The 18,791-nt window shown below is 43.3% G+C and overlaps 2 protein-coding genes across 2 annotated transcripts; both read left to right on the top strand.

Moving 5' to 3' along the window:
• Positions 1 to 1,550: 1,550 nt before the first annotated feature.
• Positions 1,551 to 3,053, top strand: LOC308086516 (apelin receptor B-like; the record flags this gene model as incomplete). Its single annotated transcript, XM_080430073.1, has 2 exons — positions 1,551 to 1,969; positions 2,396 to 3,053. The coding sequence occupies 2 exons, from the start codon at positions 1,551 to 1,553 to the stop codon at positions 3,051 to 3,053; spliced, it is 1,077 nt and encodes a 358-aa protein (XP_080286199.1).
• Positions 3,054 to 12,944: 9,891 nt separating this feature from the next.
• Positions 12,945 to 14,384, top strand: LOC308086663 (apelin receptor B-like; the record flags this gene model as incomplete). Its single annotated transcript, XM_080430294.1, has 2 exons — positions 12,945 to 13,300; positions 13,727 to 14,384. 2 exons carry the CDS (start codon positions 12,945 to 12,947, stop codon positions 14,382 to 14,384), a joined length of 1,014 nt encoding a protein of 337 aa, XP_080286420.1.
• Positions 14,385 to 18,791: the final 4,407 nt, after the last annotated feature.

Genomic DNA, 18,791 nt, shown 5'->3' with positions numbered 1-18,791 from the left:
GGTTGTTGTACAAATGTTTAATCTGTACTATGTAATATGTACTCTTAAAATAATCTAGTAATTAATTCAAACCATGGAATCTGCTTAATCTCGCTTGAAATCTTGTTTTGTCAATACTGCGACATCATTTGTGATGGAAACACAAACACAAGCACCGCTACCAGACAGAAACCCCACTGGACAAAACCAGATTATAAGAAAACTAAAAAGAAAGCTACCTGACTTACTGGAAAGAGTCAACCAAAAGTCATAGCCAAATTGAATGCTATTTGGCCCTAAATAGAGAATACACAGAAGCATTGTGACTGACCCAAAAACTAAGGAAAGGCTTGGACTACAGACTCAGTGAACACAGCCTTGCAATAGAGAACAGAAAGACCTGTCTACCCAGGGAAGACAGACTATGCACCCACTGCACACAAAATGTGGTGGAAACAGAGCTACACTTTCTAACCACCTGCCCACTATACCAAGACATCAGAGACACATACTTCCCACAGATTACAAACACCCAATATTAGTTTGAAAACATGACCAATGACAACAACAACAAAACTCCCATACCTACTGAAATACAACAATGTGTGAACACAGCAGCAAGATTTGTGAACGCAGACATAGACCTACTGTACATATCAATGGAGCTACAACCTTTAAAAACATTTGAAAAGCGTCTGCTTTTTTGTATACTTTTTAAATAGTTTTGGCAAAGTGCTGCTTTTTGTCCCAAAAAGAGACTGGAAAACCCTGAAAGATTACTGCTATTTGTTTCAAAAAGCTTTATATCAAACAGCTTTATACCACAAAGCTACCCTCACCAACATGGACATACAGTATGATCATTTCTAACAGGCAGAAGTTGAAATGTCACATAGCTCTGTTTACACGTGGTGTACTCCCTCCAACTGTAAATACTTTACACAGTTTGTTTTATTATGTTTTTGACACTTGCCGTGGCAATATAAACGTATGTTTTCTAATGCCCATGAGGCTACTTTGAATTTTGAATTGAAATGAATTGATAGCCTGATTATTGTGTATTTGTGTACCATATGTCCCCCTTAGTGATGGCATTTAGATTTTTGGAGAAGTTTACTTTATGTGAATTAATGAACATTATGAAATGAACAGAGAGCAGTGAATGGAAGTGTTCTTCACTCCAGACAGGAGGAGAAGGGGAGGGGGAGGATATGGCATGTCCTAGGAGTGGGTTGGACATGTCCTAGGAGGGAGGGGCTAGGACATGTCCTAGGAGTGGGTTGGACATGTCCTAGGAGGGAGGGGCTAGGACATGTCCTAGGAGGGAGGGGCTAGAACATGTCCTATCCTAGTAGGTTCTGCAGTGCATCAAGGGTATATAAAGACCAGACCACTTCAGATGTAACAAACACACTTCAGAGTGCTGACAACTTCTCCTGGGATTATATCCATCAGAAATATTTTGTTTTCTTCTACACACTGCGGACGTAACTTTAGTTCATTTGAACCTACAAAGACCAAAACTTCCTACCAGCTTTCAAATACAAGAACGTATCACCAGAGAGGAACAAATGGAGATGCAAAATGAAAGTGTTTATGATTACTATGACTATGAGGAGAACCAGACGTCCAGCATGTGTGACTATTCAGAGTGGGGACCTTCATACTCTGTCATCCCAGTGCTCTACATGCTCATCTTCATCCTGGGCCTGTCTGGAAACGGAGTGGTGATCTTCACCGTATGGAGAGCACAGGGCAAACGGCGCACTGCTGACGTCTACATCAGCAACCTGGCTGTAGCTGACCTGACCTTTGTGCTCACTCTGCCTCTGTGGGCAGTGTACACTGCCATGGGCTACCACTGGCCCTTTGGAGTGGCTCTGTGCAAGATCAGCAGCTACATGGTCCATCTAAACATGTACGCCAGCGTTTACTGCCTCACCTGTATGAGCTACGACCGCTACCTGGCCATCGTACACTCCTCCTCAAGGTGATTAGAGTTTTCACATCTTCATTAGTTTTGTTTTATTTTCATTTTGTTTTGACTTTTAAGTAGGTCAGATTACTTTTTAACTGGGTTTGATTACTTTTAAGTGTGTTTTAATTATGTTTTAATTTTAAAGGCTTTGGTTTTGTTACATTGAAGAATAGAGAAAATACATTGAGAATAGCCACTCTATAAGTTCACAACGTGTCGCGATGTGATACATGAGCTTATAGATCAGCTGTTTGCACTGAAATATTGAGAAAGATTAATCATAGAGAAAATGTGCTTGGTTTTAGTTCGTTTTCTAAACAAACAATACCATTTCAGTTAGTTATCTTTTTTTTAAGATAAAATTTGTTTTTTATTTCAGTTTTTGATATTTCATGAATTTGAGTTAACTATAACAACCCTGCTCTCCTCCATGTCCAGCTCACAGCTTCGTACCCGGGGCCACATGAGGGCTTCCCTGACAGTAATGTGGCTTCTGTCTGCTCTACTGGCTACCCCCACTCTGATCTTCCGCACCACCAAACATGACGAGACAAGCAGCCGGACCTCCTGCGTCATGGACTTCAGCCTGGTGGTGACAGATAAGCACCAAGAGAGCCTGTTGGTGGCCGGTCTCAGCCTCTGCTCCTCAGTCCTGGGGTTTCTTCTACCTTTCCTGGCCATGATGGTGTGCTACTGGTTCATCGGATGCACCGTCACCCGCCACTTCCACGGCCTGCGCAAGGAAGACCGGCGCAAGCGGAGACTGTTGAAGACCATCACCACACTGGTGGTGGTGTTCGCTGCCTGTTGGACTCCCTTCCATGTGCTGAAGAGTGCTGACGCTCTCTCCTACCTGAACCTGGCTCCTGACTCATGTGCCTTCCTACGTTTCCTCCTCCTGGCTCACCCCTACGCCACCTGTCTGGCTTACGTCAACAGCTGCCTCAACCCCTTCCTGTATGCCTTCTTTGACCCGCGCTTTCGCTCCCAGTGCCTGGGCCTGGTCCACCTGAAGAAGGCTTTGCATGTCAGCCCTGCCATCCTGCTGTCCTTCCAAAAGACACAGGCCTTGTCCTTGGTGGCGACTAAGGTGTGACTTCCCCACATGTACGTCATGGAATAATGCTTATGAACTGCCTCCAATTGAACAATGCAGACAAATCTAAGTGTATCAGCTGAGCATGATGACCTTGTTTACTTCACTATGATTTTGTGGACTATGTGTAGGAACAGAGCTAAAGTAATGTTACCTGTGTGACCGAAAACAAGTGAGGATTTTAATGTATTATCTAATTTTCCTTTGTGGCTTTCAGTTGAGGGAATGTTTGAGGTAAAACCAAACTTCTTAAAACAAGGGAACATTTGCGACACCTTCTTTTGGTACATGATGGAAAGTGTAGCGCTTGGAACTCTGATGTATTCTAGCTTATGTGAAGTTTATTAGTCATGCTTTTGCCACATGACTGTTGTTGTTTTCATTTGCAAGCACTTGACCTGCACTTCCTCTAATGGGTTGTATATACACCAGACAACAATATGTTGTGTTGGTGTAAATAGTTTAATTTTAGTGTGTAAATATGTGAATACTCATTGTGAATGTGCATTATATAGAGTTAATCTTTAACATTTGTAATAAAAAGGTGGATTAACCAAAACTAATTACACTGGTCTGCCTGTTACTTGTTGTGTTGTCTTAAATGTACTGTAAGCGATGTTGTTGTGTTAAAATAAGTGCTAAATAGCTCTACATTCCCATTATAGTAGGCTAATCATTTTGATAGACCAGGGGTGTCAAGAAATTAGGTCTTCTAGCCTTTCCCACAAACTAAACCCCGTCTCAGGGTTTGCTGTCACAGATAGATTATACAAATAGATTTGTATTCTATTTTTGGCTTAACAATAGGAATGTTCAGCCTGACCATAATGTCTTACATACATATATCTGGACAGTTATGAACTCCTAAAAAGTCACAATGTCTAACAAGATCCGTATCAACAAACTGTTGATACAACAGGTAAATCACACTCCTCAGTGCTGGTATCGGTTGTGCCACCAGCTGTCACCAAATGACAGCCACAAGAAAGCACTGTCTTATCATCAGTGTAATTATAAATTCCTTAAGCTTCAGCCAACAAACAGGCCTGATGACGTTGGTTAATATAATACTTGAACAAGCGGGAATTGGTTCTCTTGATCAATCAGATGAATAGTGAGTTAGAGAGGGTAAAGCGAGGTCTTGGATGGAAATTAGTAGGACGGGATTGGTATCTACTGTATCTATCCGTGTATCTATCTATCTATCTATCTATCTATCTATCTTTCTTTCTATCTATCCATCTATTCATCTGTCCGTCCGTCTGTCCGTCATATATATATATATATATATATATATATATATATATATATATATACACATGTATGTCCGTCCATCCATCAACCTGAGAGAGAGAGAGACAGAGACAGAGAGAGAGAGAGAGAGAGAGAGAGAGAGAGAGAGAGAGAGAGAGAGAGAGAGAGAGAGAGAGAGAGAGACAGACAGACAGACAGACAGACAGACAGACAGACAGACAGGCAGACAGACAGACAGACAGACAGACAGACAGACAGACAGACAGACAGACAGACAGACAGACAGACAGACAGACAGACAGACAGACAGACAGACAGACAGACAGACAGACAGACAGACAGACAGACAGACTCAATCAGGATTCAGAGACAGAATCCTGATTGTTTAATAATGGCTTAATTACAGTTAATAAGCACCCTGTGTATTATGCCATGGGCAGTATAAGAATGATTTGATCATAACAATAACATGTCCTCTTGCTAGAGCACTGTCTAGTTTTACCACAGAAACATCACACAAATTAAATCAGTCCTTTTTACAGCATGGCTGTGTATGAGTATATGTCTGTGTGTGTGTGTGTGTGTGTGTGTGTGTGTGTGTGTGTGTGTGTGTGTGTGTGTGTGTGTGTGTGTGTGTGTGTGTATGTGTGTGTGTGTGTGTGTGTGTGTGTGTGTGTGTGTGTGTGTGTGTGTGTGTGTGTGTGTGTGTGTGTGTGCATCTGTATGAATGTGCGTGTGTGTGAATATTCTTCACATTTTGTGAATTGAAATTCTCAGATCCACTGTCTTGCCATCCCTCTCCATTATGTTGATCATCAATATGATAAACAAACAGGAAAAGGGCGCACGCCAGTATTTATGAGGTGCTGCTGACCTTGGTAAATAAGTCTATAAGTGAAGAAAGGGCTGCACACTCATAGCTACGATGCAGGATCATTTATTGATACCAACTTTCCACCTGGAAAGAAGAAGACCTTTCCAGGTCGAAACGTTGGACACCTTACCTGTCTGTGTCCCTTAAATGCCAATGGACATTAGTTCATGTAGACACGGAAGGCAGATGTTTATATACTTCATTCACACTCCCCGGACCCCCCCCCCCCCATTCGCTAACAAGCTTAAATACAGTTGTACTCCTTTAAGGCTTAAGTTCAAACTCTTGTCATTCTCATTCGCTACAAGCTAACTCACTCACGCCCTCATACCCACAGTGCATCTCAGGCGGTTCATTTAAGCAGCCTCTTTTCTCTGTTCATTCTACGTGCTTAGCTGTCAGTGCCGGTTGTACAGCTGTCAGTGTCAAAATTGGATCAACAATAGCGATCACCCGTAAAACGGTAACTTCTGCCAGCAGATGCGATTTAAGGCGTGGATTTTTGCTCTACTCACCCTTCTTTCGGTGCGGATCATGTTCCAAATGGGAGAACAGGAGGATGATTCGTATTCAGAGGAGGGTGAGGAGGATGCCTTCATTGAGGAGACCCAGATGGAAGCCCGTCCAGAAACCTTGCCTCCGAGCAGCCAACATCGTAGCCAAGAAGGAGCGGTAGAGAACACCCAGTCCGTTCGCCGCTCCAGTAATCGGTTGGCTAGAAGAGGAATCGAATTCCCAGTCATCATGGATTGGCCAGTGGGAAAAATCCTGGAAGAGCTCTTCAGGTTAGGTATCCAACCTCCAGCGGGTATATCGCATGATGCCTTGTTCCAGTTCCTTTGCCAGCAGCAAGAGGGCAGCAGCACGAGCACGGCTCAGGCCAACGCTGCTCCGAGCAGCGCAGCTGCGAACCCCGCCCCCCCAAGGAAAGCTAGAGCCAAGGCTAAAAACATCGAACCTAGCGCTCAATCTGCTCCAAAAAGGGCCAAGATTCAAAACCCTGCGGTTAATCCAACTGTCACTGATCCTGTGCTTGCTGCCCTAAATAAAATCCAGGTTTCGCTGAGTATGATGGATTCCAGGATCCAAACGCTGGAGAGTGGAGTGCCTGCAGCTCCCGTTCCAGATCCAGTCACCGGGCGACGTGCGCAGGTGGATGACGTCATCTCCCCTGGCCGGGTGATCCCTCCGGTCGTGCCCCAGAGGACTCTGGGATCTGCAGTTCCAGCTACGGGTACAGGAGTTCCATTCTTCTCTCCGGCAGCAGCTATTTCCCCGCATCTAAGAAGCCAAATTCTGGCAGGTAACGATGTTAACTTGATTAAGATCTTGCTAAGCTCTGCCGAGTCAGGCCTCGGAGAGAAGCGAATAATTAACTGTGGGGACATATCCGTTTGTCTTAAAGATAGTGATCCGAGACTGACCAAGGACATGACTTTAACAGAGTTTACTGTAGCTTTCGGGGTTTTCAGAGACGTCATCTGCGAAACGTACCCTGACCGGAGAGCTGAGCTAGACACCTACTTGGCCATTGTAGCAGACCTGACTTTGTCCTATGGGGGGACTTTATTCTATCAGTACCATAAATAATTTTCTGCCAAAGCTGCCAACTTTATTCAGAAGTATAATCAGCGCCTGGATTGGTCACTGGTTGACCTGGCCTTAATAAGTAGGCACTTCACAGGGCATTGCGCCCTTTCTTGTTCGGTGTGTGGTTCTTTTACCCACCAGAGCGGGCTCTGCCCAAGAGCAGTCTCAGAGCCTGGCCCCGCTGCCAAGATTGAGCCAGATGCAGATATATCAAGGTGAAGAAAGAGTTTACAAAATCCCAGAATGTGTGTTACAAATTCAATGAAAGTGTATGCCGGTTTAACAACTGTAAATTTTTGCATGTTTGCAGTTTTTGTGGAGACAGCCACCCAAAGTTCATCTGTCCCCGGCGCACATTCAAGAAAAAGTGAATAAACCTTCCACTCCGGTGAACATTCCAGAGATGAAAAAAGCTCTGGCTAAGCATCCAGATCGATGTTTTGTGTTTTATTTGTTGTCAGGGTTAATTCATGGGTTCTTTAATGGTTTGTGTAGTCTCCCCTCCAAGATTTTTGTTTGTGGAAATCTTTTATCTGCTAAAAAAGAACCGGAGGTGGTAGACAAGTTGTTGGCTAGGGAGGTCGAGAAAGGCTATATGATCGGACCTTTTGATGACGCTCCTTTTCCTAACTATCGGATTAATCCGATCGGGGTTGCTACGAGGAAGTATTCGGGAAAAAAACGCTTGATCGTTGACTTGTCGAGCCCTCATGACGAAAGCGAGGATATAATAATTTAATTCCCCTCGCCCGTTTTCCTTATGTTATGCCACTGTGGATCACGCAATCAGTTTAATTAAACTGGCAGGGAAAGGAGCTTGGCTTGGAAAAGCTGACATAGTAGACGCTTTCAAAACAATGCCACTCCATCCCTCGCAGTGGCCCCTGTTTGGGGTTAAATGGCGAGAGAAAATGTATTTTGCTGTCCGACTCACTTTTGGTTGTCGTAGTAGCCCAAACATATTTAACAAGCTTTCAGAAGCGCTATGTTGGATATTGCTTAACACCTACAGGCTGCCATTCCTTGTCCATTTGTTAGACGACTTTCTAGTGGTAGATTTTCCTAACAGTAAGCCAGACTACAGCATCAAAACAGTTAAAGAGGTTTTTGCAAAGTTAGGAGTTCCCCTCTCTGTGGAGAAAACGGTGGATCCTGTGAAAAAACTAGAGTTTTTGGGGATCAATTTAGACACAGAGCTAATGCAAGCGTCGCTGCCTCTCGAAAAATTAGAGCGCATCAGAGGGGTGATGCATCATTTCAACGACGCAGTGTCCATTTCCAAGAGGGAATTGTTGTCCTTATTAGGGCATCTAAATTTCGCTATGCGGATAATTCCCCAGGGGAGATCGTTCATAGCAAGACTTCTCGACCTCTCTAAGTCTGTGAAAAATCGAAATGAACAAGTGTATTTAGATGATGGTTGTAGATCGGATCTGCGGTTTTGGTCAACCTTGTGCAACCAGTGGAATGGCATCTCTTTTTTCTATCACGACGGTTTGAAATCGTCCGTCAATTTGGGTTTTTACACAGACGCAGCCCCTTCTATCGGGTTTGGAGGGTATTTTAATAACGAGTGGTTTGCCGGTCCATGGCCTAAAGAATTACTTGCGCTGCCAAAAAACGAGTTATCTACAGCATTGTTTGAGCTTTACCCGGTGGTGGTCGCAGCCATGCTATGGGGAAATCAGTGGGCAAGAAAATAGATTGTTGTGTTCTGTGATAACGAAGTAACCGTTCACATTATTAACAAGGGCCGATCCGCAATTCCCATTATCAATAGTATTCGTAAGGAGACTGACTTGGACAAGTGTGTTGGGGAATTTCTCAATTTGCGCGTCCCACATTCCGGGACTAGATAATAAAATTGCTGATGCCTTGTCCCGTTTCAAATTTCAGGAGTTCAGGGATCTATGCCCAGATGCAGCTCCATCCAGTCTGGTTTGCCCAGCGTTAGACCAAATAACGCTAGACTAGATGAAAGTTTACAGTCATACATGGATTCGGCTTCTCATTACATGAGACTGGGCCTTTCCAGGAACACATTAAAAGCTTATGATGCTGCATGGTCTTTTTTCAGTTCTTTCTGTGCAGCTTTTTCAGTATCCATTTTTCCGGTTAATATTCCCATGATTTGCGCATTTATAGTTCATTGTGCAGAATCAAAAAGACTTCAGCCCTCTTCTATTAAAGCATTGGTCGCCGGCGTGCAGTTCCATTTAAGATGCCTGAACCCATCCATGGGTAGTCTGCTCGGGGATCCATCAATTAAGCTCCTTTTCAACGGATTAAAGAAAGCACACCCCCAAGGCAATGATAAACGTCTCCCACTTATTCTCCCACTGGTGCATAAATTAGTGTCTCAATTAAGAGCAGGGTGTTTTGGTCCTTTCGTTGATTCTCTCTTGGAAGCAGTTTTTCTTTTGGCATTTTATGGGTTTCTTAGATGTGGGGAATACACTACGTGCACCGAGAGCTTTAACCCCTTGCATGACTTGTCAATTTCTGATTTCTCTCTTCAACCTCACATGTTTTCCATCAATTTAAAGCATTCTAAATCTATCAAGCATTCTAACGGGACATCAATATTCATTGTAAAAACTGATACTGCTTTTTGTCCATGTCTCGCTACCTTCAATGGCGGGTAAATCCTGGGGGAGATGAACCGTTGTTCGTCACGGATGTCGGGAGAGCTATGTCAAGGCCGTGGTTCGCTGCCAGGCTGCGTACAGTGTGCCAGCGATGTGGAATTTGCCCCAAGTTGTACACTCCTCACTCTTTTCGGATCGGGGCAGCAACCTCAGCAGCATCTTTGGTTCCATCATCCACATTGAAAGCCATGGGTCGCTGGTCATCTGCTGCTTATGAACGCTATATTCGTTTAAATACTGATGAAATTATTGCAGCTCAAAAAGCTATGAGTGTAAATGTATGATCAATTATGGAATAAATTCAGGAGTTGCATAATTGATATTTTGTCTAAGTAATTGCTCCTGCCAGAGCGCAGGTCGGGGGTTGGGTAAACATTATAGCATCGGTCGTGTTATGGTCTCACGTTGGCTAATTTGTGGTATTATGATGGTATAATTGTATAGTAGCTTGGTCACGTTGGTTTCATGCATGCTTCAGTGGTATTAGGATGATAGGTGTGGGCATGGCAAACCACTAAGCATTGGTCGTGTTTGGTCTCACGTATACCTAAATGTGGTAGGCTACTAGATTGGTAAATAACTAAGCATTGGTCATGTTGGGTCTCACGTATGCTTAATGGTGGTTAGATGGTAGGTTATTTCATTTATTTAAGGATTTAAATGAAATTGTGTCACGCTTGATGCTTTAACTGATAAACATTCTCATATAGTTTAAGGTGTGGCTCTGTATTTGCTCACTGCAAGTGAGCGCGTGTTGGGGGGTTGTGATTGAAGAGCTGTGTCATTTTGCACAGGAAATCTTTTAATATCACATGAGCAGAGTCACACCGCCAAACTTGAATGCAATATCATTGCATATATGGTTAATGTTAATACATGGTAAATGGTTCATTAACGGTCTGGTTATTTCTGAGCTGAAGTGTCTAAATGAAATTCAGTGTAACGTTAGTTCATGTAGACACGGAAGGCAGATGTTTATATACTTCATTCACACTCCCCGGACCCCCCCCCCCCCCCATTCGCTAACAAGCTTATACAGTTGTACTCCTTTAAGGCTTACGTTCAAACTCTTGTCATTCTCATTCGCTACAAGCTAACTCACTCACGCCCTCATACCCACAGTGCATCTCAGGCGGTTCATTTAAGCAGCCTCTGTTCTCTGTTCATTCTATGTGCTTAGCTGTCAGTGCCGTTGTACAGCTGTCAGTGTCAAAATTCCTCCACCTCCCCGGCCTCCTCCCTGGCATCTGGTTGTTGGTGGGATAGTTCTGTAGATGGCGTTGTATCATGGTGATGGTTGTACATTAAGGGTCTAATGTTGTGTTATGTTATAACTGTTGTGTAATAACTGTTGTATCAGGTAAAAATTGTGTTATATTTATAACTGTTGTGTTATAACTGTTGTGTGTTGTTATAACTGTTTACGCTCTGCTCAGGGGGTTGTGATTGAAGATCTGTGTCATTTTGCACAGGAAATCTTTTAATATCACATGAGCAGAGTCACACCGCCAAACTTGAATGCAATATCATTGCATATATGGTTATGGTTAATATGTTAATAAATGGTAAATGGTTCATTAACGGTCTGGTTATTTCTGAGCTGAAGTGTCTAAATGAATTGTATGTATCTCTCTGTGTCACTGTTATATTTCCCATGTATTAACTGTCCCCTGAAATGTTACATTTTCAATTGTACTTCCCTGAAATTTTACATTTTCAATATACTTTCAAAAGCTTAACTCTTTTGCTCCCTGTAAAGTAATGTATTCATTATAGCTGCATTAGATTTAAAAATGTTGACATAATTGTATGTCTCCAATGCACAGCAGTCCATTAGGGCTCAAGGGATTTATAATTAGTTAACCGCACATGTTTCAGCCATGTAACAACAACCATTCAAATGCAAATGCTGCAGTCTATTCAACTTGGAGTACACTGGAGCAGTGTAAGAACGACCCTGCATTGACAAAACCATTGTAAAACGCCTCATGGGTAAAACAACACATGACATGTCCAGACATAATGGTTCATAGGTTGCTGTACAATGTTTAATCAATATGTACTCTTAAAATAATCTAGTAATTAATATGGAAACTGCTTAATCTCGCTTGAAATCGTAATTGTCAATGATGCAACATCATTTGTGATAGAAACACAAACACAATCACCGCTACCAGACAGAAAACCCACTGGGCAAAACCAGATTATAATAAAACAAAAAAGAAAGCTACCTGATTTACTGGAAAGAGTCAACCAAAAGTCATAGTAAAATGGAATGTTATTTGGCCCTAAATAGAGAATACACACAGTAGCACTGTGACTGACCTAAAACTAAGGAAAGGCTTGACTACAGCCTTGCAATAGAGAACAGAAAGACCTGTCTCCCAAGGGAAGACAGACTATGGACCCACTGCACACAACATGTGGTGGAAACAGAGCTACACTTTCTAACCACCTGCCCACTATACCAAGACATCAGAGACACATACTTCCCACAGATTACAAACACCCAAAATGATGACAAAATACAACAGCAGCAAGATTGTGAACGCAGACATAGACCTACTGTACATATCAATGGAGCTACTACCTTTAAAAACATTTGAAAAGTGTCTGCTTTTTTGTATACTTTTTAAATAGTTTTGGCAAACTGCTGCTTTTTGTCCCAAAAAAAGACGGGAAAACCCTGAAAGAGCACTGCTATTAGTTTAAAAAGCTTTAAATCAAAAAGCTTTATACCAAGCTACCCTCACCAACATGTACATACAGCATGATCATTTCTAACAGGCAGTTTTTCCAAGTTGAAATGTGACATAGCTGTGTTAACACAATGCTGTAAAACTGTTTATACTTTACACAGTTTGTTTTATTATGTTTTTGACTCTTGCCGGCAATATAAACGTATGTTTTCTAATGCCAATAAGGCTCCTTTGAATTGAATTTGAATTTAAATGAATTGATAGCCTGATTATTGCGTATTTGTGCACCGTATGTTCCCTTCAGTGATGGCATTTTGATTTATAACAAGGGCCTGGAGAAGTTCACTTTATGTGAATTAATGAACATTATGAAATGAACAGAGAGCAGTGAATGGAAGTGTTCTTCACTACAGACAGGAGGAGAAGGGGAAGGGGTGGTATGGCATGTCCTATGAGTGGGTTGGACATGTCCTAGGAGGGAGGGGCTAGGACATGTCCTAGGAGGAGGGACTAGAACATGTCCTATCCTAGTAGGGCATGCAGTGCATCAAGGGTATATAAAGACCAGACCACTTCATATATATGCAACAAACACACTTCAGAGTGCTGAAAACTTCTCCTGGGATTTACTTCCATCAGAAATATTTTGTTTTCTTCTACACACTGCGGACGCTGTTGCTAACTTTAGTTCATTTGAACCTACACTGACTAAATACCTCCTACCAGATTTCAAATACAAGAACGGATCACCAGAGAGGAACAAATGGAGATGGAGATGCAAAATGAAAGTGTTTATGATTACTATGAGGAGAACCAGACGTCCAGCATGTGTGACTATTCAGAGTGGGGACCTTCATACTCTGTCATCCCAGTGCTCTACATGCTCATCTTCATCCTGGGCCTGTCTGGAAACGGAGTGGTGATCTTCACCGTATGGAGAGCACAGGGCAAACGGCGCACTGCTGACGTCTACATCAGCAACCTGGCTGTAGCTGACCTGACCTTTGTGCTCACTCTGCCTCTGTGGGCAGTGTACACTGCCATGGGCTACCACTGGCCCTTTGGAGTGGCTCTGTGCAAGATCAGCAGCTACATGGTCCATCTAAACATGTACGCCAGCGTTTACTGCCTCACCTGTATGAGCTACGACCGCTACCTGGCCATCGTACACTCCTCCTCAAGGTGATTAGAGTTTTCACATCTTCATTAGTTTTGTTTTATTTTCATTTTGTTTTGACTTTTAAGTAGGTCAGATTACTTTTTAACTGGGTTTGATTACTTTTAAGTGTGTTTTAATTATGTTTTAATTTTAAAGGCTTTGGTTTTGTTACATTGAAGAATTGAGAAAATACATTGAGAATAGCCACTCTATAAGTTCACAACGTGTCGCGATGTGATACATGAGCTTATAGATCAGCTGTTTGCACTGAAATATTGAGAAAGATTAATCATAGAGAAAATGTGCTTGGTTTTAGTTCGTTTTCTAAACAAACAATACCATTTCAGTTAGTTATCTTTTTTTTAAGATAAAATTTGTTTTTTATTTCAGTTTTTGATATTTCATGAATTTGAGTTAACTATAACAACCCTGCTCTCCTCCATGTCCAGCTCACAGCTTCGTACCCGGGGCCACATGAGGGCTTCCCTGACAGTAATGTGGCTTCTGTCTGCTCTACTGGCTACCCCCACTCTGATCTTCCGCACCACCAAACATGACGAGACAAGCAGCCGGACCTCCTGCGTCATGGACTTCAGCCTGGTGGTGACAGATAAGCACCAAGAGAGCCTGTTGGTGGCCGGTCTCAGCCTCTGCTCCTCAGTCCTGGGGTTTCTTCTACCTTTCCTGGCCATGATGGTGTGCTACTGGTTCATCGGATGCACCGTCACCCGCCACTTCCACGGCCTGCGCAAGGAAGACCGGCGCAAGCGGAGACTGTTGAAGACCATCACCACACTGGTGGTGGTGTTCGCTGCCTGTTGGACTCCCTTCCATGTGCTGAAGAGTGCTGACGCTCTCTCCTACCTGAACCTGGCTCCTGACTCATGTGCCTTCCTACGTTTCCTCCTCCTGGCTCACCCCTACGCCACCTGTCTGGCCTACGTCAACAGCTGCCTCAACCCCTTCCTGTATGCCTTCTTTGACCCGCGCTTTCGCTCCCAGTGCCTGGGCCTGGTCCACCTGAAGAAGGCTTTGCATGTCAGCCCTGCCATCCTGCTGTCCTTCCAAAAGACACAGGCCTTGTCCTTGGTGGCGACTAAGGTGTGACTTCCCCACATGTACGTCATGGAATAATGCTTATGAACTGCCTCCAATTGAACAATGCAGACAAATCTAAGTGTATCAGCTGAGCATGATGACCTTGTTTACTTCACTATGATTTTGTGGACTATGTGTAGGAACAGAGCTAAAGTAATGTTACCTGTGTGACCGAAAACAAGTGAGGATTTTAATGTATTATCTAATTTTCCTTTGTGGCTTTCAGTTGAGGGAATGTTTGAGGTAAAACCAAACTTCTTAAAACAAGGGAACATTTGCGACACCTTCTTTTGGTACATGATGGAAAGTGTAGCGCTTGGAACGCTGATGTATTCTAGCTTATGTGAAGTTTATTAGTCATGCTTTTGCCACATGACTGTTGTTGTTTTCATTTGCAAGCACTTGACCTGCACTTCCTCTAATGGGTTGTATATACACCAGACAACAATATGTTGTGTTGGTGTAAATAGTTTAATTTTAGTGTGTAAATATGTGAATACTCATTGTGAATGTGCATTATATAGAGTTAATCTTTAACATTTGTAATAAAAAGGTGGATTAACCAAAACTAATTACACTGGTCTGCCTGTTACTTGTTGTGTTGTCTTAAATGTACTGTAAGCGATGTTGTTGTGTTAAAATAAGTGCTAAATAGCTCTACATTCCCATTATAGTAGGCTAATCATTTTGATAGACCAGGGGTGTCAAGAAATTAGGTCTTCTAGCCTTTCCCACAAACTAAACCCCGTCTCAGGGTTTGCTGTCACAGATAGATTATACAAATAGATTTGTATTCTATTTTTGGCTTAACAATAGGAATGTTCAGCCTCACCATAATGTCTTACATACATATATCTGGACAGTTATGAACTCCTAAAAAGTCACAATGTCTAACAAGATCCGTATCAACAAACTGTTGATACAACAGGTAAATCACACTCCTCAGTGCTGGTATCGGTTGTGCCACCAGCTGTCACCAAATGACAGCCACAAGAAAGCACTGTCTTATCATCAGTGTAATTATAAATTCCTTAAGCTTCAGCCAACAAACAGGCCTGATGACGTTGGTTAATATAATACTTGAACAAGCGGGAATTGGTTCTCTTGATCAATCAGATGAATAGTGAGTTAGAGAGGGTAAAGCGAGGTCTTGGATGGAAATTAGTAGGACGGGATTGGTATCTAGTCTACTGTATCTATCCGTGTATCTATCTATCTATCTATCTATCTATCTATCTTTCTTTCTATCTATCCATCTATTCATCTGTCCGTCCGTCTGTCCGTCATATATATATATATATATATATATATATATATATATATATATATATATATATATATATATATATACACATGTATGTCCGTCCATCCATCAACCTGAGAGAGAGAGAGACAGAGACAGAGAGAGAGAGAGAGAGAGAGAGAGAGAGAGAGAGAGAGAGAGAGAGAGAGAGAGAGAGAGAGAGAGAGAGAGAGAGAGAGACAGACAGACAGACAGACAGACAGACAGACTCAATCAGGATTCAGAGACAGAATCCTGATTGTTTAATAATGGCTTAATTACAGTTAATAAGCACCCTGTGTATTATGCCATGGGCAGTATAAGAATGATTTGATCATAACAATAACATGTCCTCTTGCTAGAGCACTGTCTAGTTTTACCACAGAAACATCACACAAATTAAATCAGTCCTTTTTACAGCATGGCTGTGTATGAGTATATGTCTGTGTGTGTGTGTGTGTGTGTGTGTGTGTGTGTGTGTGTGTGTGTGTGTGTGTGTGTGTGTGTGTGTGTGTGTGTGTGTGTGTGTGTGTGCATCTGTATGAATGTGCGTGTGTGTGAATATTCTTCACATTTTGTGAATTGAAATTCTCAGATCCACTGTCTTGCCATCCCTCTCCATTATGTTGATCATCAATATGATAAACAAACAGGAAAAGGGCGCACGCCAGTATTTATGAGGTGCTGCTGACCTTGGTAAATAAGTCTATAAGTGAAGAAAGGGCTGCACACTCATAGCTACGATGCAGGATCATTTATTGATACCAACTTTCCACCTGGAAAGAAGAAGACCTTTCCAGGTCGAAACGTTGGACACCTTACCTGTCTGTGTCCCTCAAATGCCAATGGACATTAGTTCATGTAGACACGGAAGGCAGATGTTTATATACTTCATTCACACTCCCCGGACCCCCCCCCCCCCCCATTCGCTAACAAGCTTATAATACAGTTGTACTCCTTTAAGGCTTAAGTTCAAACTCTTGTCATTCTCATTCGCTACAAGCTAACTCACTCACGCCCTCATACCCACAGTGCATCTCAGGCGGTTCATTTAAGCAGCCTATTTTCTCTGTTCATTCTACGTGCTTAGCTGTCAGTGCCGGTTGTACAGCTGTCAGTGTCAAAATTGGATCAACAATAGCGATCACCCGTAAAACGGTAACTTCTGCCAGCAGATGCGATTTAAGGCGTGGATTTTTGCTCTACTCACCCTTCTTTCGGTGCGGATCATGTTCCAAATGGGAGAACAGGAGGATGATTCGTATTCAGAGGAGGGTGAGGAGGATGCCTTCATTGAGGAGACCCAGATGGAAGCCCGTCCAGAAACCTTGCCTCCGAGCAGCCAACATCGTAGCCAAGAAGGAGCGGTAGAGAACACCCAGTCCGTTCGCCGCTCCAGTAATCGGTTGGCTAGAAGAGGAATCGAATTCCCAGTCATCATGGATTGGCCAGTGGGAAAAATCCTGGAAGAGCTCTTCAGGTTAGGTATCCAACCTCCGGCGGGTATATCGCATGATGCCTTGTTCCAGTTCCTTTGCCAGCAGCAAGAGGGCAGCAGCACGAGCACGGCTCAGGCCAACGCTGCTCCGAGCAGCGCAGCTGCGAACCCCGCCCCCCCCAAGGAAAGCTAGAGCCAAGGCTAAAAACATCGAACCTAGCGCTCAATCTGCTCCAAAAAGGGCCAAGATTCAAAACCCTGCGGTTAATCCAACTGTCACTGATCCTGTGCTTGCTGCCCTAAATAAAATCCAGGTTTCGCTGAGTATGATGGATTCCAGGATCCAAACGCTGGAGAGTGGAGTGCCTGCAGCTCCCGTTCCAGATCCAGTCACCGGGCGACGTGCGCAGGTGGATGACGTCATCTCCCCTGGCCGGGTGATCCCTCCGGTCGTGCCCCAGAGGACTCTGGGATCTGCAGTTCCAGCTACGGGTACAGGAGTTCCATTCTTCTCTCCGGCAGCAGCTATTTCCCCGCATCTAAGAAGCCAAATTCTGGCAGGTAACGATGTTAACTTGATTAAGATCTTGCTAAGCTCTGCCGAGTCAGGCCTCGGAGAGAAGCGAATAATTAACTGTGGGGACATATCCGTTTGTCTTAAAGATAGTGATCCGAGACTGACCAAGGACATGACTTTAACAGAGTTTACTGTAGCTTTCGGGGTTTTCAGAGACGTCATCTGCGAAACGTACCCTGACCGGAGAGCTGAGCTAGACACCTACTTGGCCATTGTAGCAGACCTGACTTTGTCCTATGGGGGGACTTTATTCTATCAGTACCATAAATAATTTTCTGCCAAAGCTGCCAACTTTATTCAGAAGTATAATCAGCGCCTGGATTGGTCACTGGTTGACCTGGCCTTAATAAGTAGGCACTTCACAGGGCATCGCGCCCTTTCTTGTTCGGTGTGTGGTTCTTTTACCCACCAGAGCGGGCTCTGCCCAAGAGCAGTCTCAGAGCCTGGCCCCGCTGCCAAGATTGAGCCAGATGCAGATATATCAAGGTGAAGAAAGAGTTTAAAAAATCCCAGAATGTGTGTTACAAATTCAATGAAAGTGTATGCCGGTTTAACAACTGTAAATTTTTGCATGTTTGCAGTTTTTGTGGAGACAGCCACCCAAAGTTCATCTGTCCCCGGCGCACATTCAAGAAAAAGTGAATAAACCTTCCACTCCGGTGAACATTCCAGAGATGAAAAAAGCTCTGGCTAAGCATCCAGATCGATGTTTTGTGTTTTATTTGTTGTCAGGGTTAATTCATGGGTTCTTTAATGGTTTGTGTAGTCTCCCCTCCAAGATTTTTGTTTGTGGAAATCTTTTATCTGCTAAAAAAGAACCGGAGGTGGTAGACAAGTTGTTGGCTAGGGAGGTCGAGAAAGGCTATATGATCGGACCTTTTGATGACGCTCCTTTTCCTAACTATCGGATTAATCCGATCGGGGTTGCTACGAGGAAGTATTCGGGAAAAAAACGCTTGATCGTTGACTTGTCGAGCCCTCATGACGAAAGCGAGGATATAATAATTTAATTCCCCTCGCCCGTTTTCCTTATGTTATGCCACTGTGGATCACGCAATCAGTTTAATTAAACTGGCAGGGAAAGGAGCTTGGCTTGGAAAAGCATAGTAGACGCTTTCA

The sequence above is a fragment of the Gymnoscopelus braueri genome, assembly GCF_963280865.1.
Source record: "Gymnoscopelus braueri genome assembly, chromosome: 6".
Taxonomy (NCBI): domain Eukaryota; kingdom Metazoa; phylum Chordata; class Actinopteri; order Myctophiformes; family Myctophidae; genus Gymnoscopelus; species Gymnoscopelus braueri.
Note: the sequence above shows the minus strand (reverse complement) of the source record. Positions and strands in the feature narration are given on the sequence as shown.